The sequence below is a fragment of the Oncorhynchus nerka genome, linkage group LG22, assembly GCF_034236695.1.
Source record: "Oncorhynchus nerka isolate Pitt River linkage group LG22, Oner_Uvic_2.0, whole genome shotgun sequence".
NCBI classification, from domain to species: Eukaryota; Metazoa; Chordata; class Actinopteri; order Salmoniformes; family Salmonidae; genus Oncorhynchus; species Oncorhynchus nerka.
In genome coordinates this window covers 83,259,567-83,277,835 of record NC_088417.1, presented here as the reverse complement: position 1 = coordinate 83,277,835, position 18,269 = coordinate 83,259,567, and the positions used below count along the sequence as shown (strand labels likewise).

General features: G+C 44.2%; 1 protein-coding gene across 2 annotated transcripts in view; it reads right to left on the bottom strand.

Moving 5' to 3' along the window:
- Positions 1–635: 635 nt before the first annotated feature.
- The window catches only part of LOC115105868 (unconventional myosin-Vb-like), a 92,644-nt gene continuing 75,010 nt past the window's right edge, over positions 636–18,269 (bottom strand). Inside the window, exons 30-40 of one of the 2 annotated variants that reach the window (XM_029628323.2) lie at positions 16,091–16,168; positions 13,456–13,654; positions 13,148–13,241; positions 10,159–10,308; positions 9,838–9,989; positions 9,580–9,669; positions 9,163–9,313; positions 8,552–8,840; positions 4,477–4,651; positions 3,798–3,878; positions 636–3,693 (exon numbers count right to left, since the gene is read on the bottom strand). In XM_029628323.2, the coding sequence (XP_029484183.1) occupies positions 3,541–3,693; positions 3,798–3,878; positions 4,477–4,651; positions 8,552–8,840; positions 9,163–9,313; positions 9,580–9,669; positions 9,838–9,989; positions 10,159–10,308; positions 13,148–13,241; positions 13,456–13,654; positions 16,091–16,168 (1,612 nt within the window). In that variant the 3' untranslated portion in view covers positions 636–3,540. The remainder of the gene's footprint in view (positions 3,694–3,797; positions 3,879–4,476; positions 4,652–8,551; positions 8,841–9,162; positions 9,314–9,579; positions 9,670–9,837; positions 9,990–10,158; positions 10,309–13,147; positions 13,242–13,455; positions 13,655–16,090; positions 16,169–18,269) is intronic. The other variant, XM_029628322.2, reaches the window with a different exon arrangement.

Here is an 18,269-nt window from a genome sequence, read left to right as displayed (position 1 = left end):
AGCCATTCAGGTGCAGCTGCTCAGATACAGTAGAGACACAACCAACAGTATGTTACCATGGGAAACAACCAACAGACTGCTACCATGGGAAACAACCAAGAGCCACATTCACAAAGCCTGCCACACACTGGCTGTGTGTGTGTGTGTGTGTGTGTGTGTGTGTGTGTGTGTGTGTGTGTGTGTGTGTGTGTGTGTGTGTGTGTGTGTGTGTGTGAGAGAGAGAGGGAGAGAGACAAAAACAGGGAAGGGGGGGAAGACAAACTTTCTACCAATACCCACAGATGCCAGGTGGTTGCAAGGCTGTGGTTGGTATGGAGAGATGAGGGTAATACATGGAAGGAGGTAGAGACAGGGTACTGTTGTGGTTCATCTTCCCCATCTGTAGTTGTGCTATTAGTTAAGAGTATAGTGAGATCTCACACAACACCAATGCAGATGCACCATGCTGCCGTGCCTATACAGTGCTGTTAAAGTATACTGACAGGTCTTTAGGACAGAGTGAGCTGTCCTTCTGAGTAGTTTAAAACTTCCCCAGGGGAACTCCACACAGCTTATAATGCAATTCTGAAGTTGGTTTTTGGTATTCTATCAAAACCCCCAAAGTATTTTCAGTACATAATTCACAACACAACATGTATTCAACATTTTCTATTTTTTATTTGGCCTTTTGTAATACAATTTTTTTCTAAGAAAGACTGTGAGGTTACATTTTGTTCAAACTGAGTCAATACATTGTATATTATTTTCACCCACTGACTAAATAAGTTTCCTAATTATAGAGATATAAGAGAAAAACTATACCTCACCCCGACCATCAAACCACTGGCATATGAATGTACTTATCATTTACTCATCCACAAAACCAGATCATTGGGAGTTTTCAATGCTTCATCTAACATCTATTCATTTAAGTACATAAATTCACCATGTCACCAAATTGATATTGTGCAACATGTACCATTCTGCATACATGCAACACACTTCAATAAAACACATCAACAATTAAGGACAACATATCAATGTATCAATGCTTGCATCCATACTCTAAATCACACCAGTTCATTTACTCCTGTTCAATTTCAGCAATAAAACTTATGACATAGAAAAACACAACCAATGTATACATTTATCAAACTTTTATGGCACACAGGGACCACAGACTAAAGGCCTCTCTGGGGGTGTGGCCCATGTGAAATATATTATCTGTGTAAAACATGATATAATGGGTATATGATCGTGAGTTTTGACATATAGTGTGGAATGCAGTGAAAAGTGGTGAACTTCCAGTCGTATAAAAAAGCATGTGTTGGCTCACACTCAGAAAAATGTTGTGTAGGAGGTGCTGACTAATGGTGAGTAAACTGTAGGCTATAAAAATAAAGAGTCACACACTATATACAAGCTCTCAGTAATGTATTGGGTATACCACCAACGTTACGGCATCACTCTTCCAGTCTTAACATAAGCAATACCAAATTCTTTATAACTGACAGAGAGCAGCAGAGAGGGTGTTATTGGAACTCTACTATAATGTCCCACAAGAGTCAAACTCTCTGCTATAATGTCCCACAAGAGAGTCAAACTCTCTGCTATAATGTCCCACAAGAGAGTCAAACTCTCTGCTATAATGTCCCACAATCCACAAAGGACTAAGTTATAAAAATACACTGTGCGAAACATAGAGGAAAAGGAATGACACTCAAAATGGGCGAGTAGCGTTAGAACAACTCCATCCCCCTTTATCATGAAAAACTCCATTGTATTCAAAAAGAAACAGGACCAATTAACATATTCCAAACAAAACACGAGGTGAATCAGGGATGCTCCTGTACACATTACTGGCATTGTTAGTAGCTAGAGACCTTCCACACACCGGCTTTGCTCTAGTAAAAGCTGCTCTGATATCTCTGAATGGAGGCTAGGGGAACTGCTCACTAATGGTTCTGGGATCTGAAAAGGCGCTTACAACTCCACAGAGGAGCAACACCAGTATTAGTGTTTTCTAACCAATAGGATTGGTTGCAGACATGATCTTTTATTATTTACTCCAGTTTCATGGAGCTTGAGGGCACTTTATCTCAAGTGAAGACCGAGGGTGTCGGAGTATCATAATGAAGTTACCTCGACCTTCCACATACTCTCTGCATCACAACTGTAACGGCAGTCCAAGGAAACGGCAACAAAGAAGACATCCTTTGAGAAATCAGACCAATGTCGCTCTCGATTACTTGGGATCAAAATGTACTGTGAAGTTTCATTAGTCCTCTCATCAGTAGTCTTTGATAGCTGTGTGGCTCTTCCTCTAGCTGTCTGGTGGCACTTCTCATTTTCTCTGGTCTCACTTACTAATAAACAGTCTCTCACTTCCATTGAATCGCTCTGTCCTGCAGCAGACTGTCCTGGCATGGCCACAGATCTGTTGGTGCCGTCTTACCAACACCTGCCAGTCATCGTCATGCCATGCAGGAGTTGGCAAGACAGCACAAACAGATCTGGAACCAGGCTAAGACTGTCCTGCTGGAATTGCTGTTATCTTACTCCGCACAGGACACTCAATGTCTTGTGTATTACACCTCTCTAGTTCCATTTTAAAATGCACTTTCTCCTGCCCTCTCTACTCAAGTTCACCGACACATGCATCTATCGGACTTACTTAATCCTGACTTACATAAAGCTTGGCTTTGATTCTCCTTATTCTGAGACGATACCGAACGTTTCAATGAGATAGCAGAGTCAGATAAATTGAATTCAGAGTAAAAACAACAACACATCTCTCTGTTGAGAGCTTCAGACTTCCTGGATCATGCAGGAAACTGTGTGCTCTTATCTAAAGACAGAAGAAACTCTTTAAGATACCAAATAAAACTTGAGCCTCAGAATACTGAGGATTCCTCAAGGTGTAGGAAAGATAGAGAGAAGCAGAGCTACTGGGCTGTGTGCAGCAGAGCCACTGCAATGCAGTGCTGCTCCTGTCTGCTCCTAAAGAGGAGTACGGCTGAGACATAGAGAATTAACTCATCATGAGGCAGAGACAGTTACACAGTAGAACAAGACACCTTGAATGCTAGGCAGAGTGGCTAACTGGAAATGAATGCTTTGTCAATGGAAGTGTGAGTGCACACATTTAGACAGATTCATTTCATCTGTGAGATGAATTAATTACAGTGGGCTTACCATAAAGACTTCTTACAATGAATAAAATAAATGACTGCAAGGGACAGAACTGGTGGTTAATCATTGAAGCACAGCATCTCAATAGTCAGCTGTAGAAGACACCAAGGGAGGCTGCAGTTGTGGACAGGTAAAAAGGATGACTTAATACCACATTCTGCTGGATTTACACAGACACAGACAGAGACTTGACAGATTCCATTGTTGGTCAGTTGGAAGGTTCTTTGTCTTCCAGTGAGTCCTGGAGTCTTGTCGCCCTCTGCTGTTGAGATCAACAGCTGGAAGTAAGTTACCCAGGTTAGAGGGAGCTCTTTTGGGCTCTGCTCTTCTTTGCTAAGAACCAGGCCTGTGGTAGGCCTTGCTGAAGCCTCAGACTCGAGTGAGGAAGTCTAGGCTTAGGTTGGCAGGGATGTGCAGGGTCTCCAGGCTGAGGGCGGAAGGGGTGTAGGGGAACAGGACAGGGAAGGTGTGCTTGGTGTCCACCAGGAGCATTGGGACATCGTTCCTATCCTGCAGACGATTCTGAGGACAACAAGATAGACAACATTTGGTTCAAAAATATATATAAAAGAAAAAATATAAAAATTGACCGAAAATAATTGATTAAATAGATTAAGTATTGTTACCTGGATGTTTCGGATAAAGGACACAGTGACTCTTTCCTCAAACTCGTTGAGCGGGGTGTAGAGGTTGAGAATTTTTACGATCTGTACGACAAACAAGACACTGGTTAATACTCTTCCTGTGAACTTTGAGACATAGAGTTGTTAGTAGAGCTCTGTGTGCTGGATGCAGTAAGAATGGTGATGTGATGATGAGAGTGGAGCTCTGTGTGCTGGATGCAGTAAGAATGGTGATGTGATGATGAGAGTGGAGCTCTGTATGCTGGATGCAGTAAGATTGGTGATGTGATGATGAGAGTGGAGCTCTGTATGCTGGATGCAGTAAGATTGGTGATGTGATGATGAGAGTGGAGCTCTGTATGCTGGATGCAGTACGATTGGTGATGTGATGATGAGAGTGGAGCTCTGTGTGCTGGATGCAGTAAGATTGGTGATGTGATGATGAGAGTGGAGCTCTGTGTGCCGGATGCAGTAGGATTGGTGATGTGATGATGAGAGTGGAGCTCTGTGTGCCGGATGCAGTAGGATTGGTGATGTGATGATGAGAGTGGAGCTCTGTGTGCTGGATGCAGTAAGATTGGTGATGTGATGATGAGAGTAGAGCTCTGTGTGCTGGATGCAGTAAGATTGGTGATGTGCAACAGATTTGTAACAGGTTTGTGTTATAGGTGTTTAAGTGTACCTGCTGCATGGTGAGAGAGGTGCACAGGGAGCAGATCGCCTCGGCATCCTGGGACGTCTTCTTCTTGACCTGCAGCAGCTGGGCGGCCTGGATAACGGGCTCTATGTTAACCACCGCCCCGCTCTGGTGAAGGTTCTTCCCCCTCAGCCACTCCTCCATCTGACTGATGTTGTACCTGACCAATCACAGTGAAACACACTTAGTACAGAGCCACCTGTTAAGTGAATAGCCTTCATCAAACCCATTATGCTACTGTAAAGAGCTACAGTTCTTCTCCCTCTCTGTATGTGCTCCTGTCCTCTCAGCAATACAGTATGTACCGTTAAAGGGAAACTCCACCCAAAAATGATATGTATATATTTTGTTTCATTAGTCCACTGTTCATATCAAATCTAATTGTATTTGTCACATTTTTATTTCACCTTTATTTAACCAGGTAGGCTAGTTGAGAACAAGTTCTCATTTGCAACTGCGACCTGGCCAAGATAAAGCATAGCAGTGTGAGCAGACAACACAGAGTTACACATGGAGTAAACAATTAACAAGTCAATAACACAGTAGGAGAAAAAAAAAGGGGAGTCTATATACATTGTGTGCAAAAGGCATGAGGTAGGCGAATAATTACAATTTTGCAGATTAACACTGGAGTGATAAATGATCAGATGGTCATGTACAGGTAGAGATATTGGTGTGCAAAAGAGCAGAAAAGTAAATAAATAAAAACAGTATGGGGATGAGGTAGGTAAAAACGGGTGGGCTATTTGCCGATAGACTATGTACAGCTGCAGCGATCAGTTAGCTGCTCAGATAGATGTTTGAAGTTGGTGAGGGAGATAAAAGTCTCCAACTTCAGCGATTTTAGCAATTCGTTCCAGTCACAGGCAGCAGAGAACTGGAACGAAAGGCGGCCAAATGAGGTGTTGGCTTTAGGGATGATCAGTGAGATACACCTGCTGGAGCGCGTGCTACGGATGGGTGTTGCCATCGTGACCAGTGAACTGAGATAAGGCGGAGCTTTACCTAGCATGGACTTGTAGATGACCTGGAGCCAGTGGGTCTGGCGACGAATATGTAGCGAGGGCCAGCCGACTAGAGCGTACAAGTCGCAGTGGTGGGTGGTATAAGGTGATTTAGTGACAAAACGGATGGCACTGTGATAAACTGCATCCAGTTTGCTGAGTAGAGTGTTTGAAGCAATTTTGTAGATGACATCGCCGAAGTCGAGGATCGGTAGGATAGTCAGTTTTACTAGGGTAAGTTTGGCGGCGTGAGTGAAGGAGGCTTTGTTGCGGAATAGAAAGCAGACTCTTGATTTGATTTTCGATTGGAGATGTTTGATATGAGTCTGGAAGGAGAGTTTACAGTCTAGCCAGACACCTAGGTACTTATAGATGTCCACATATTCAAGGTTGGAACCATCCAGGGTGGTGATGCTGGTCAGGCGTGCGGGTGCAGGCAGCGAACGGTTGAAAAGCATGCATTTGGTTTTACTAGCGTTTAAGAGCAGTTGGAGGCCACGGAAGGAGTGTTGTATGGCATTGAAGCTCGTTTGGAGGTTAGATAGCACAGTGTCCAAGGACGGGCCGGAAGTATATAGAATGGTGTCGTCTGTGTAGAGGTGGATCAGGGAATCGCCCGCAGCAAGAGCAACATCATTGATATATACAGAAAAAAGAGTCGGCCCGAGGATTGAACCCTGTGGCACCCCCATAGAGACTTCCAGCATGCCCTCCGATTTGACACACTGAACTCTGTCTGCAAAGTAATTGGTGAACCAGGCAAGGCAGTCATCCGAAAAACCGAGGCTACTGAGTCTGCCGATAAGAATATGGTGATTGACCGAGTCGAAAGCCTTGGCAAGGTCGATGAAGACGGCTGCACAGTACTGTCTTTTATCGATTGGGGTTATGATATCATTTAGTACCTTGAGCGTGGCTGAGGTGCACCCGTGACCGGCTCGGAAACCAGATTGCACAGCGGAGAAGGTACGGTGGGATTCGAGATGGTCAGTGACCTGTTTGTTGACTTGGCTTTCGAAGACCTTAGGTAGGCAGGGCAGGATGGATATAAGTCTGTAACAGTTTGGGTCCAGGGTGTCTCCCCCTTTGAAGAGGGGGATGACTGCGGCAGCTTTCCAGTCCTTGGGGATCTCAGACGATATGAAAGAGAGGTTGAACAGGCTGGTAATAGGGGTTGCGACAATGGCGGCGGATAGTTTTAGAAATAGAGGGTCCAGATTGTCAAGCCCAGCTGATTTGTACGGGTCCAGGTTTTGCAGCTCTTTCAGAACATCTGCTATCTGGATTTGGGTAAAGGAGAACCTGGAGAGGCTTGGGCGAGTAGCTGCGGGGGCGGAGCTGTTGGCCGAGGTTGGAGTAGCCAGGCGGAAGGCATGGCCAGCCGTTGAGAAATGCTTGTTGAAGTTTTCGATAATCATGGATTTATCGGTGGTGACCGTGTTACCTAGCCTCAGTGCAGTGGGCAGCTGGGAGGAGGTGCTCTTGTTCTCCATGGACTTCACAGTGTCCCAGAACTTTTTGGAGTTGGAGCTACAGGATGCAAACTTCTGCCTGAAGAAGCTGGCCTTAGCTTTCCTGACTGACTGCGTGTATTGGTTCCTGACTTCCCTGAACAGTTGCATATCGCGGGGACTGTTCGATGCTATTGCAGTCCGCCACAGGATGTTTTTGTGCTGGTCGAGGGCAGTCAGGTCTGGAGTGAACCAAGGGCTATATCTATTCTTAGTTCTGCATTTTTTGAACAGAGCATGCTTATCTAAAATGGTGAGGAAGTTACTTTTAAAGAATGACCAGGCATCCTCAACTGACGGGATGAGGTCAATGTCCTTCCAGGATACCCGGGCCAGGTCGATTAGAAAGGCCTGCTCACAGAAGTGTTTTAGGGAGCGTTTGACAGTGATGAGGGGTGGTCGTTTGACTGCGGCTCCGTAGCGGATACAGGCAATGAGGCAGTGATCGCTGAGATCCTGGTTGAAGACAGCGGAGGTGTATTTGGAGGGCCAGTTGGTCAGGATGACGTCTATGAGGGTGCCCTTGTTTACAGATTTAGGGTTGTACCTGGTGGGTTCCTTGATGATTTGTGTGAGATTGAGGGCATCTAGCTTAGATTGTAGGACTGCCGGGGTGTTAAGCATATCCCAGTTTAGGTCACCTAACAGAACAAACTCTGAAGCTAGATGGGGGGGCAATCAATTCACAAATGGTGTCCAGGGCACAGCTGGGTGCTGAGGGGGGTCGGTAGCAGGCGGCAACAGTGAGAGACTTATTTCTGGAGAGAGTAATTTTCAAGATTAGTAGTTCGAACTGTTTGGGTATGGACCTGGAAAGTATGACATTACTTTGCAGGCTATCTCTGCAGTAGACTGCAACTCCTCCCCCTTTGGCAGTTCTATCTTGACGGAAGATGTTATAGTTGGGTATGGAAATCTCAGAATTTTTGGTGGCCTTCCTGAGCCAGGATTCAGACACGGCAAGGACATCAGGGTTAGCAGAGTGTGCTAAAGCAGTGAGTAAAACAAACTTAGGGAGGAGGCTTCTGATGTTGACATGCATGAAACCAAGGCTTTTTCGATCACAGAAGTCAATACAACAGGTTCCCCAACATCCCTTCCGCCCTCAGCCTGGAGACCCTGCACATCCCTGACAACCTAAGCCTAGACTTCCTCACTCGAGTCTGAGGCTTCAGCAAGGCCTTACAGTGAAATGTTTACTTACAAGCCCTTAACCAACAAAGCAGTTTTAAGAAAATACCTCAAAAAAAGTAAGAGATAAAAATAACAAATAATTAAAGACATACAGTCCCATTTTGCATCATCATGATGATGTACTTCACTTTACTTCATGTAAGTCCAATATCTTGAAAACTTGATTGCTGACATGCAAAACATGTTGGGACTATATCAACAGTGGAATAATGAAACAAATACAAAAACATAGGTTTTGGGTAGAGTTTCCCTTTAAGAACCTGGAGTTTTTCCTGGTCAGCTCTTATTAAAAAAACAAGCCCTAGTAATATAGAACATCCTCAGCAAGGTTCTGTATATATGTAAACATACCTGAGCTGCATGCCAGTGCTCCAGGAACAGACGTCTTTCCTGAGCAGCAGGTTGTTGAGGGTGAGAGCGTTGATGCTGTAGAACAGCTGCCGGATCACCTGGCCTGCTATCTCTGGGTCCAGGCCGTGCTCGCCCATCACACTGTGGAACTGGCCCAGCTGTCTGATCAGGGCCTCTAGGGTGTAGCTCCCCGGGCCCTCCCCGTCCATACTGGAGGAGCGGTTCCTGTAACCCATGGGCTTTACTCCCGCCAGGCTGGGGATGCTCTCACTCTCCAACATGGCCGACACTGTCCGGGGGAAGGAAGGAGATAGTCGTTCATGCAACTGATTCGTTAATGAATTAATACATTTCTATAGGTTTGATTGTTTATTCATCTAATTTTAGAAAACCTAAGTACTGAACTATAAGTACTGAACTGTGTAAACGTAGATCAGTAATAGAAGGGAATAAACATACAGTATAAAAGCCAAATATCATGTAAATATATCAACGTGAAAACAGCGGTACAATCAACCCAGAATGAAGAAAAAGTTAGTCCCTTTCCAATTCCATTGTCCCTAATCTTTGGACCATATAGCTCTTGGCCCCTAGCTCCCCCAGCTCCTCACCGATCATGGGCTGCATCATGTGCTCTGCCACCTTGATGAGCTGCTGGTAGATCTGAATGGAGAGATCACTCAGCACCTGGCGATACTCTGCCAGGTCAAAGTTCTTCAGGCAGTGCTCATTCTGTTTGGCTGTGTTCTGAGTCATAAACGCCTGGGAACACACGACAAGACAGGGATGACAGTTGTAGAGAGTTACAATTTGTAGAGTTTACAACAAGTGTATTTATGTTGTATTTACAAAAGTCTGTACATCTTTAAAATGCATTGTGTATGGAGAGAGATCAAGGAGTAATCCGATTGCATAAAATGTCTGACAATCTACCTCTTATTTCAATGAGCTCAAGTACTGAACATCTAGCATCTCTTCACAGTTTTTAATGAGCAGAATGATCTCTGAGACATCAAAGTAAGTCTCACCTCATCTCCACTGTACTGCTTGAGACAGTGCAGCAGACGACTCGTGTTGGCCAGCCAGAAGGAGGTCATCTCAAAGTCATTATTGTTTTTCTGCATTGGAATTGCAAAATGAAAGTGTGTTAAATACCAGAATCGCTGTACTTTATTTCTGACCAATCTTTTCTTGCAACTGATTTCCAAAGATCCATCGCAAACAGACATTAAAAAATATGTATGAAATCTCAATCCATATGTGTGAGTAGAACTCTGTATCTGTACCTTGAGGACCTTCTTAATGGCGTTGATGGTGGAGGTGAGCAGAGAGTGGACCTTCTGGTCATCGTTGATGTAGTCCGCATGGCGGATGCACATGAAGAGGATGTAGGCAGGTAGGCAGGGCACTGTTGCTGATACAGCATTGGGCTTCATGTCTGGAACACCAAACAGAACATAATAACACTGAAACAAGTTCATCCACAATTTCAGTGATCATTGTAGTAATCGTGTGGATTTGAGAATATAATGTTACGTTCTGGACTGGACAGGTGTTGTACTTGTGATGCTGTCATATCGTAGCTGATTTGAGCTGCAATGTCGTACCAGTGATGAGTGTTTTGACCAGCAGAGCCTCGTCCTCCTTGTAGTACTCCAGCATGCCCTCAAAGTCCTTCTCTCTGCGCTGGACAGTCACCTGACGGGTCAACTGTGGCTTGGCCTTGGTGGGCTGGGATGATGCTGCAGTCAAAGACACTGGAAAGGGCAGGAGACAAAGTGGTCACTTATATTGCCATAATCATCATAGTAATACATATTAACCATCATACTGTAGGTCCATTACTAGTCCTTCATTACAGCTCAGTGAGACCAATACAGACAGTATTCATTGGGCCTTCATTACAGCTCAGTGAGACCAATACAGACAGTATTCACTGGGCCTGTATTACAGCTCAGTGAGACCAATACAGACAGTATTCACTGGGCCTTCATTACAGCTCAGTGAGACCAATACAGACAGTATTCACTGGGCCTTCATTACAGCTCAGTGAGACCAATACAGACAGTATTCACTAGGCCTTCATTACAGCTCAGTGAGACCAATACAGACAGTATTCACTGGGCCTTTATTACAGCTCAGTGAGACCAATATAGACAGTATTCACTGGGCCAGTATTACACTGGGCCTGTATTCACTGGGCCTGTAATTACAGCTCAGTGAGACCAATAAAGACAGTATTCACTAGGCCTGTATTACAGCTCAGTGAGACCAATAAAGACAGTATTCACTGGGCCTTTATTACAGCTCAGTGAGACCAATAAAGACAGTATTCACTGGGCCTGTAATTACAGCTCAGTGAGACCAATACAGACAGTATTCACTAGGCCTGTATTACAGCTCAGTGAGACCAATACAGACAGTATTCATTAGGCCTGTATTACAGCTCAGTGAGACCAATAAAGACAGTATTCACTAGGCCTGTATTACAGCTCAGTGAGACCAATACAGACAGTATTCACTGGGCCTGTATTACAGCTTAGTGAGACCAATACAGACAGTATTCACTAGGCCTGTATTACAGCTCAGTGAGACCAATACAGACAGTATTCATTAGGACTTTATTATAGCTTAGTGAGACCAATACAGACAGTATTCACTGGGCCTGTATTACAGCTTAGTGAGACCAATACAGACAGTATTCACTAGGCCTGTATTACAGCTCAGTGAGACCAATACAGACAGTATTCATTAGGCCTTTATTATAGCTTAGTGAGACCAATACAGACAGTATTCACTGGGCCTGTATTACAGCTTAGTGAGACCTACAGACAGTATTACAGCTTAGTGAGACCAATACAGACAGTATTCACTAGGCCTGTATTACAGCTCAGTGAGACCAATACAGACAGTATTCATTAGGCCTGTATTACAGCTTAGTGAGACCAATACAGACAGTATTCACTGGGCCTGTATTACAGCTTAGTGAGACCAATACAGACAGTATTCACTGGGCCTGTATTACAGCTCAGTGAGACCAATACAGACAGTATTCACTGGGCCTGTATTACAGCTCAGTGAGACCAATACAGACAGTATTCACTGGGCCTGTATTACAGCTTAGTGAGACCAATACAGACAGTATTCATTAGGCCTGTATTACAGCTCAGTGAGACCAATACAGACAGTATTCATTAGGCCTTTATTATAGCTTAGTGAGACCAATACAGACAGTATTCATTGGGCCTGTATTACAGCTTAGTGAGACCAATACAGACAGTATTCACTAGGCCTGTATTACAGCTCAGTGAGACCAATACAGACAGTATTCATTAGGCCTTTATTATAGCTTAGTGAGACCAATACAGACAGTATTCACTGGGCCTGTATTACAGCTTAGTGAGACCAATACAGACAGTATTCACTAGGCCTGTATTACAGCTCAGTGAGACCAATACAGACAGTATTCATTAGGCCTTTATTATAGCTTAGTGAGACCAATACAGACAGTATTCACTGGGCCTGTATTACAGCTTAGTGAGACCAATACAGACAGTATTCACTGGGCCTGTATTACAGCTTAGTGAGACCAATACAGACAGTATTCACTAGGCCTGTATTACAGCTCAGTGAGACCAATACAGACAGTATTCATTAGGCCTGTATTACAGCTTAGTGAGACCAATACAGACAGTATTCACTGGGCCTGTATTACAGCTTAGTGAGACCAATACAGACAGTATTCACTGGGCCTGTATTACAGCTCAGTGAGACCAATACAGACAGTATTCACTGGGCCTGTATTATAGCTTAGTGAGACCAATACAGACAGTATTCACTGGGCCTGTATTACAGCTCAGTGAGACCAATACAGACAGTATTCACTGGGCCTGTATTACAGCTCAGTGAGACCAATACAGACAGTATTCACTGGGCCTGTATTACAGCTCAGTGAGACCAATACAGACAGTATTCACTGGGCCTGTATTATAGCTTAGTGAGACCAATACAGACAGTATTCACTGGGCCTGTATTACAGCTCAGTGAGACCAATACAGACAGTATTCACTGGGCCTGTATTATAGCTTAGTGAGACCAATAGAGACATTATTCACTGGGCCTGTATTACAGCTCACTGAGACCAATACAGACAGTATTCACTGGGCCTGTATTACAGCTTAGTGAGACCAATACAGACAGCATTCACTGGGCCTGTATTACAGCTCAGTGAGACCAATACAGACAGTATTCACTGGGCCTGTATTACAGCTTAGTGAGACCAATACAGACAGTATTCATTAGGCCTTTATTATAGCTTAGTGAGACCAATACAGACAGCATTCACTGGGCCTGTATTACAGCTCAGTGAGACCAATACAGACAGTATTCACTGGGCCTGTATTACAGCTTAGTGAGACCAATACAGACAGTATTCACTGGGCCTGTATTACAGCTTAGTGAGACCAATACAGACAGTATTCACTGGGCCTGTATTACAGCTCAGTGAGACCAATACAGACAGTATTCACTGGGCCTGTATTACAGCTCAGTGAGACCAATACAGACAGTATTCATTAGGACTTCAAGCTCTCTCACCTTCCATATCTGGAACTTTCTTCATGTAGATCCTTAGCTGCTTCTTCAGTTTCCTCTCGTTCTTCTCCAGTTTCTCCACAAGCTCTTTTAAGTCCTGTAGTAGCAGAAACATTCAAGAAGGTCGACACAACACTATAACTTTCAGAGCTCTGGGCTGTTCCATTCCAATAGGTGTCCTTGGGCCCGTATTCACAAAGAGTCTCAAAGGAGGAGTGCTGATATAGGATTAGTTTAGCCTTCTGGCTCATAATGAATAATATGATTATATGGATGAGTGTGTAGGGGGTAGGAGGTTGCAGTGTTCTCACCAGGTTGTCGTTGGTGAGGCGGGTGATCTCCTGCTGGACGCTGTACTCCACCTGGGCCTCAGGGGACAGAGACATAGTGTGGTTCAGCATCTCCTGTTTCTTTTCTATGTCATCCTTCAGCAGCTCAATCTGGGTGTTGAACGCTGCCAGCTCATCCTCGTGCTTCCTGGCCTGAGACTGAAGCTGGGCCTCCAGCAGCCTGGGAGAGAGGGGTTGAGGGAGAGACAGGGAGAAGAAGAAAAATGAGAGAGGGGTTGAGGGGGAGACAGGGAGAAGAAGAAAAAGGAGAGAGGGGTTGAGGGGGAGACAGGGAGAAGAAGAAAAAGGAGAGGGGTTGAGGGGGAGACAGGGAGAAGAAGAAAACGGAGAGAGGGGTTGAGGGGGAGACAGGGAGAAGAAGAAAAAGAGAGAGGGGTTGAGGGGAGACAGGGAGAAGAAGAAAACGGAGAGAGGGGTTGAGGGGGAGACAGGGAGAAGAAGAAAAAGGAGAGAGGGGTTGAGGGGGAGACAGGGAGAAGAAGAAAAAGGAGAGAGGGGTTGAGGGGGAGACAGGGAGAAGAAGAAAAAGGAGAGAGGGGTTGAGGGGGAGACAGGGAGAAGAAGAAAAAGGAGAGAGGGGGTGGTTACAATAAGCCTAAAGCTGACCAAACCTTCAAATTTTTACCTTGTAGAATTCCTGTACCATAGTGTGGAGGCTGTATTAAATACAGTGCCTTGCGAAAGTATTCGGCCCCCTTGAACTTTGCGACCTTTTGCCACATTTCAGGCTTCAAACATAAAGATATAAAACTGTATTTTTTTGTGAAGAATCAACAACAAGTGGGACACAATCATGAAGTGGAACGACATTTATTGGATATTTCAAACTTTTTTAACAAATCAAAAACGGAAAAATTGGGCGTGCAAAATTATTCAGCCCCCTTAAGTTAATACTTTGTAGCGCCACCTTTTGCTGCGATTACAGCTGTAAGTCGCTTGGGGTATGTCTCTATCAGTTTTGCACATCGAGAGACTGACATTTTTTCCCATTCCTCCTTGCAAAACAGCTCGAGCTCAGTGAGGTTGGATGGAGAGCATTTGTGAACAGCAGTTTTCAGTTCTTTCCACAGATTCTCGATTGGATTCAGGTCTGGACTTTGACTTGGCCATTCTAACACCTAGATATGTTTATTTTTGAACCATTCCATTGTAGATTTTGCTTTATGTTTTGGATCATTGTCTTGTTGGAAGACAAATCTCCGTCCCAGTCTCAGGTCTTTTGCAGACTAAATCAGGTTTTCTTCCAGAATGGTCCTGTATTTGGCTCCATCCATCTTCCCATCAATTTTAACCATCTTCCCTGTCCCTGCTGAAGAAAAGCAGGCCCAAACCATGATGCTGCCACCACCATGTTTGACAGTGGGGATGGTGTGTTCAGGGTGATGCGCTGTGTTGCTTTTACGCCGAACATAACGTTTTGCATTGTTGCCAAAAAGTTCAATTTTGGTTTAATCTGACCAGAGCACCTTCTTCCACATGTTTGGTGTGTCTCCCAGGTGGCTTGTGGCAAACTTTAAACAACACTTTTTATGGATATCTTTAAGAAATGGCTTTCTTCTTGCCACTCTTCCATAAAGGCCAGATTTGTGCAATATACGACTGATTGTTGTCCTATGGACAGAGTCTCCCACCTCAGCTGTAGATCTCTGCAGTTCATCCAGAGTGATCATGGGCCTCTTGGCTGCATCTCTGATCAGGCTTCTCCTTGTATGAGCTGAAAGTTTAGAGGGACGGCCAGGTCTTGGTAGATTTGCAGTGGTCTGATACTCCTTCCATTTCAATATTATCGCTTGCACAGTGCTCCTTGGGATGTTTAAAGCTTGGGAAATCTTTTTGTATCCAAATCCGGCTTTAAACTTCTTCACAACAGTATCTCGGACCTGCCTGGTGTGTTCCTTGTTCTTCATGATGCTCTCTGCGCTTTTAACGGACCTCTGAGACTATCACGGTGCAGGTGCATTTATACGGAGACTTGATTACACACAGGTGGATTGTATTTATCATCATTAGTCATTTAGGTCAACATTGGATCATTCAGAGATCCTCACTGAACTTCTGGAGAGAGTTTGCTGCACTGAAAGTAAAGGGGCTGAATAATTTTGCACGCCCAATTTTTCAGTTTTTGATTTGTTAAAAAAGATTGAAATATCCAATAAATGTCGTTCCACTTCATGATTGTGTCCCACTTGTTGTTGATTCTTCACAAAAAAATACAGTTTTATATCTTTATGTTTGAAGCCTGAAATGTGGCAAAAGGTCGCAAAGTTCAAGGGGGCCGAATACTTTCGCAAGGCACTGTATGGCTTCATATGTCATTAACATCATAACCGCCACAGTTTGAGATTACTTTTGTCCCATTAAATGTTCTATTTTACCACAGACATAGGAAGAGGGTAGGAGATTAAGCAGGAAGGCAGTAAGTAGAGAAAGCAGTAAGCAGGAAGACAGTAAGTAGAGAAAGCAGTAAGCAGGAAGACAGTGAGTAGAGAAAGCAGTAAGCAGGAAGACAGTAAGTAGAGAAAGCAGTAAGGCAGTAAGTAGAGAAAGCAGTAAGCAGGAAGACAGTAAATGGAGCGGGAAAGCAGAAGACGACAACCTGGCCACTTGCTTTAGACCCTGGTATGCCAGGCCCAGCTCGCCATCTTCATTCAAATAACCCCAGTCTGAAGCTTTGCTGTCGCCGGGAAGGCAGGAGAGAGAGACAGACAGAGACAAAGAAAGGAAGAAAGAGGAGGAAGTGAAAAAAAATGGACAGATGAAAACAGAACAGAGCAAGAGGAGTTAGCACCACAGAGAGTTAGAGCAGAAACCTCAAGAGGAACCAGAGATTTTGCAGTTCAAATCTGATAACTGACTTAGCAAAAAGCCCTCACACACACACACACACACACACACATACACACATAAAGAGGTACAGACAGAGACAGACACAGACTATCATCTCCTCTAAAGCACAGTGAAGGACCTCTCTCCAAGCAAAAGCGTCTATATGCACCTACACTCACAGGGATGTTCACCCTTTTAAAACCAGACCATTCCTGCAGGGTGAGAGGGTGTCATTATATGGCCACCTGCCTCTCATTACTGCCATCTATCTGCTGGGTCATGTTGCCATAACGATGATGTCTAACACTTCCCTCTAGGTTAAAAGGTTCTGCTCACCAGATACAACAGAGGTGCTAAATAACCCGGGTGTCTAGGCTAGATTCCTCCAGCCGGGCTAGGACGCAGAATGAAAGATAAATATAAAAAGGACAGGAATAGATGACGAGGGAATGGAAGATTGGTCTGGGTCGAGATGAATCTGTGTGCTTCGAGGGGTTCATCATGAGTAACAAAAATGTCTTCCCTCCCTGGTAATCTGAGAGCCATCTACAATACCACTGTGTCAACCACAATGGGGTGGAATCAAAAGCAGTGTGCAGTTTGCCATCAGTATTTCACCAGAACATCAGAATGATGGGGACAGTTTTGATCAGAAAGATGACCTGATGTTACTCTGAGAGGAAAATGCCAACCGACTATGTGATAATTCAGAACTGTCTCTCGGGTCTAGCCTAGTTAAAATGTTAATTTGGGAAAAGCTGCACTGAAATAGCTTTTTGGTTTATCTGTCTGTCAGGTACTGACGCACCCCAAACATCCCTTTCAGCAGGAGTTTTGAGTTACTCCCCTCTGGGAAATGTTACAGGTCACTAGAGGAATAGAGTTAAACGATTCTTTGTCCCAGGGGCAGTAAGGTTCCTGAACGTCTAAAACCACCAGTGGGACCAGCGGACTGGCCTACAACTAACATTGCAGTTGACAGAATGTTCTATCGTGTATAGTGTATATACTGTAGAGTACAGATGATCATTAATCACTCATGAACTGCCCTTTATATAATATCTCGGATTGCATTTTTAATGTACAGTGCCTTGCGAAAGTATTCACCCCCCTTGGCATTTTTCCTATTTTGTTGCCTTACAACCTGGAATTAAAATATATGTTTTGGGGGTTTGTATCAGTTGATTTACACAACATGCCTACCACTGATGATGCAAAATATTTTTTCTTGTGAAACAAACAAGAAATAAGACAAAAAACAGAAAACTTGAGCGTGCATAACTATTCACCCTCCCATAGTCAATACTTTGTAGAGCCACCTTTTGCAGCAATTACAGCTGCAAGTCTCTTGGGGTTTGTATCAATAAGCTTGACACATCTAGCCACTGGGATTTTTGCCCATTCTTCAAGGCAAAACTGCTCCAGCTCCTTCAAGTGTGATGGGTTCCGCTGGTGTATAGCAATCTCTAAGTCATACCACAGATTCTCAATTGGATTGAGGTCTGGGCTTTGACTAGGCCATTCCAAGACATTTAAATGTTTCCCCTTAAACCACTCGAGTGTTGCTTTAGCAGTATGCTTAGGGTCATTGTCCTGCTGGAAGGTGAACCTCCGTCCCAGTCTCAAATCTCTGGAAGACTGAAACAGGTTTCCCTCAAGAATTTCCCTGCATTTAGCGTTTGTTGAGGTGACATATTCTTTCCATTTTTTAAATAATGGATTTCGGTGGTGCTTCGTAGGATGTTCCAAGTTTCTGATATGTTTTTAGAACCAAACCCTGATCTGTACTTCTCCACAATTTTGTCCCTGACCTGTTTGGAGAGCTCCTTGGTCTTCATGGTGCCGCTTGCTTGGTGGTGACCCTTGCTTAGTGGTGTTGCAGACACTGGAACCTTTCAGAACAGGTGTATATATACTGAGATCATGTGACTGATCATGTGACACTTAAA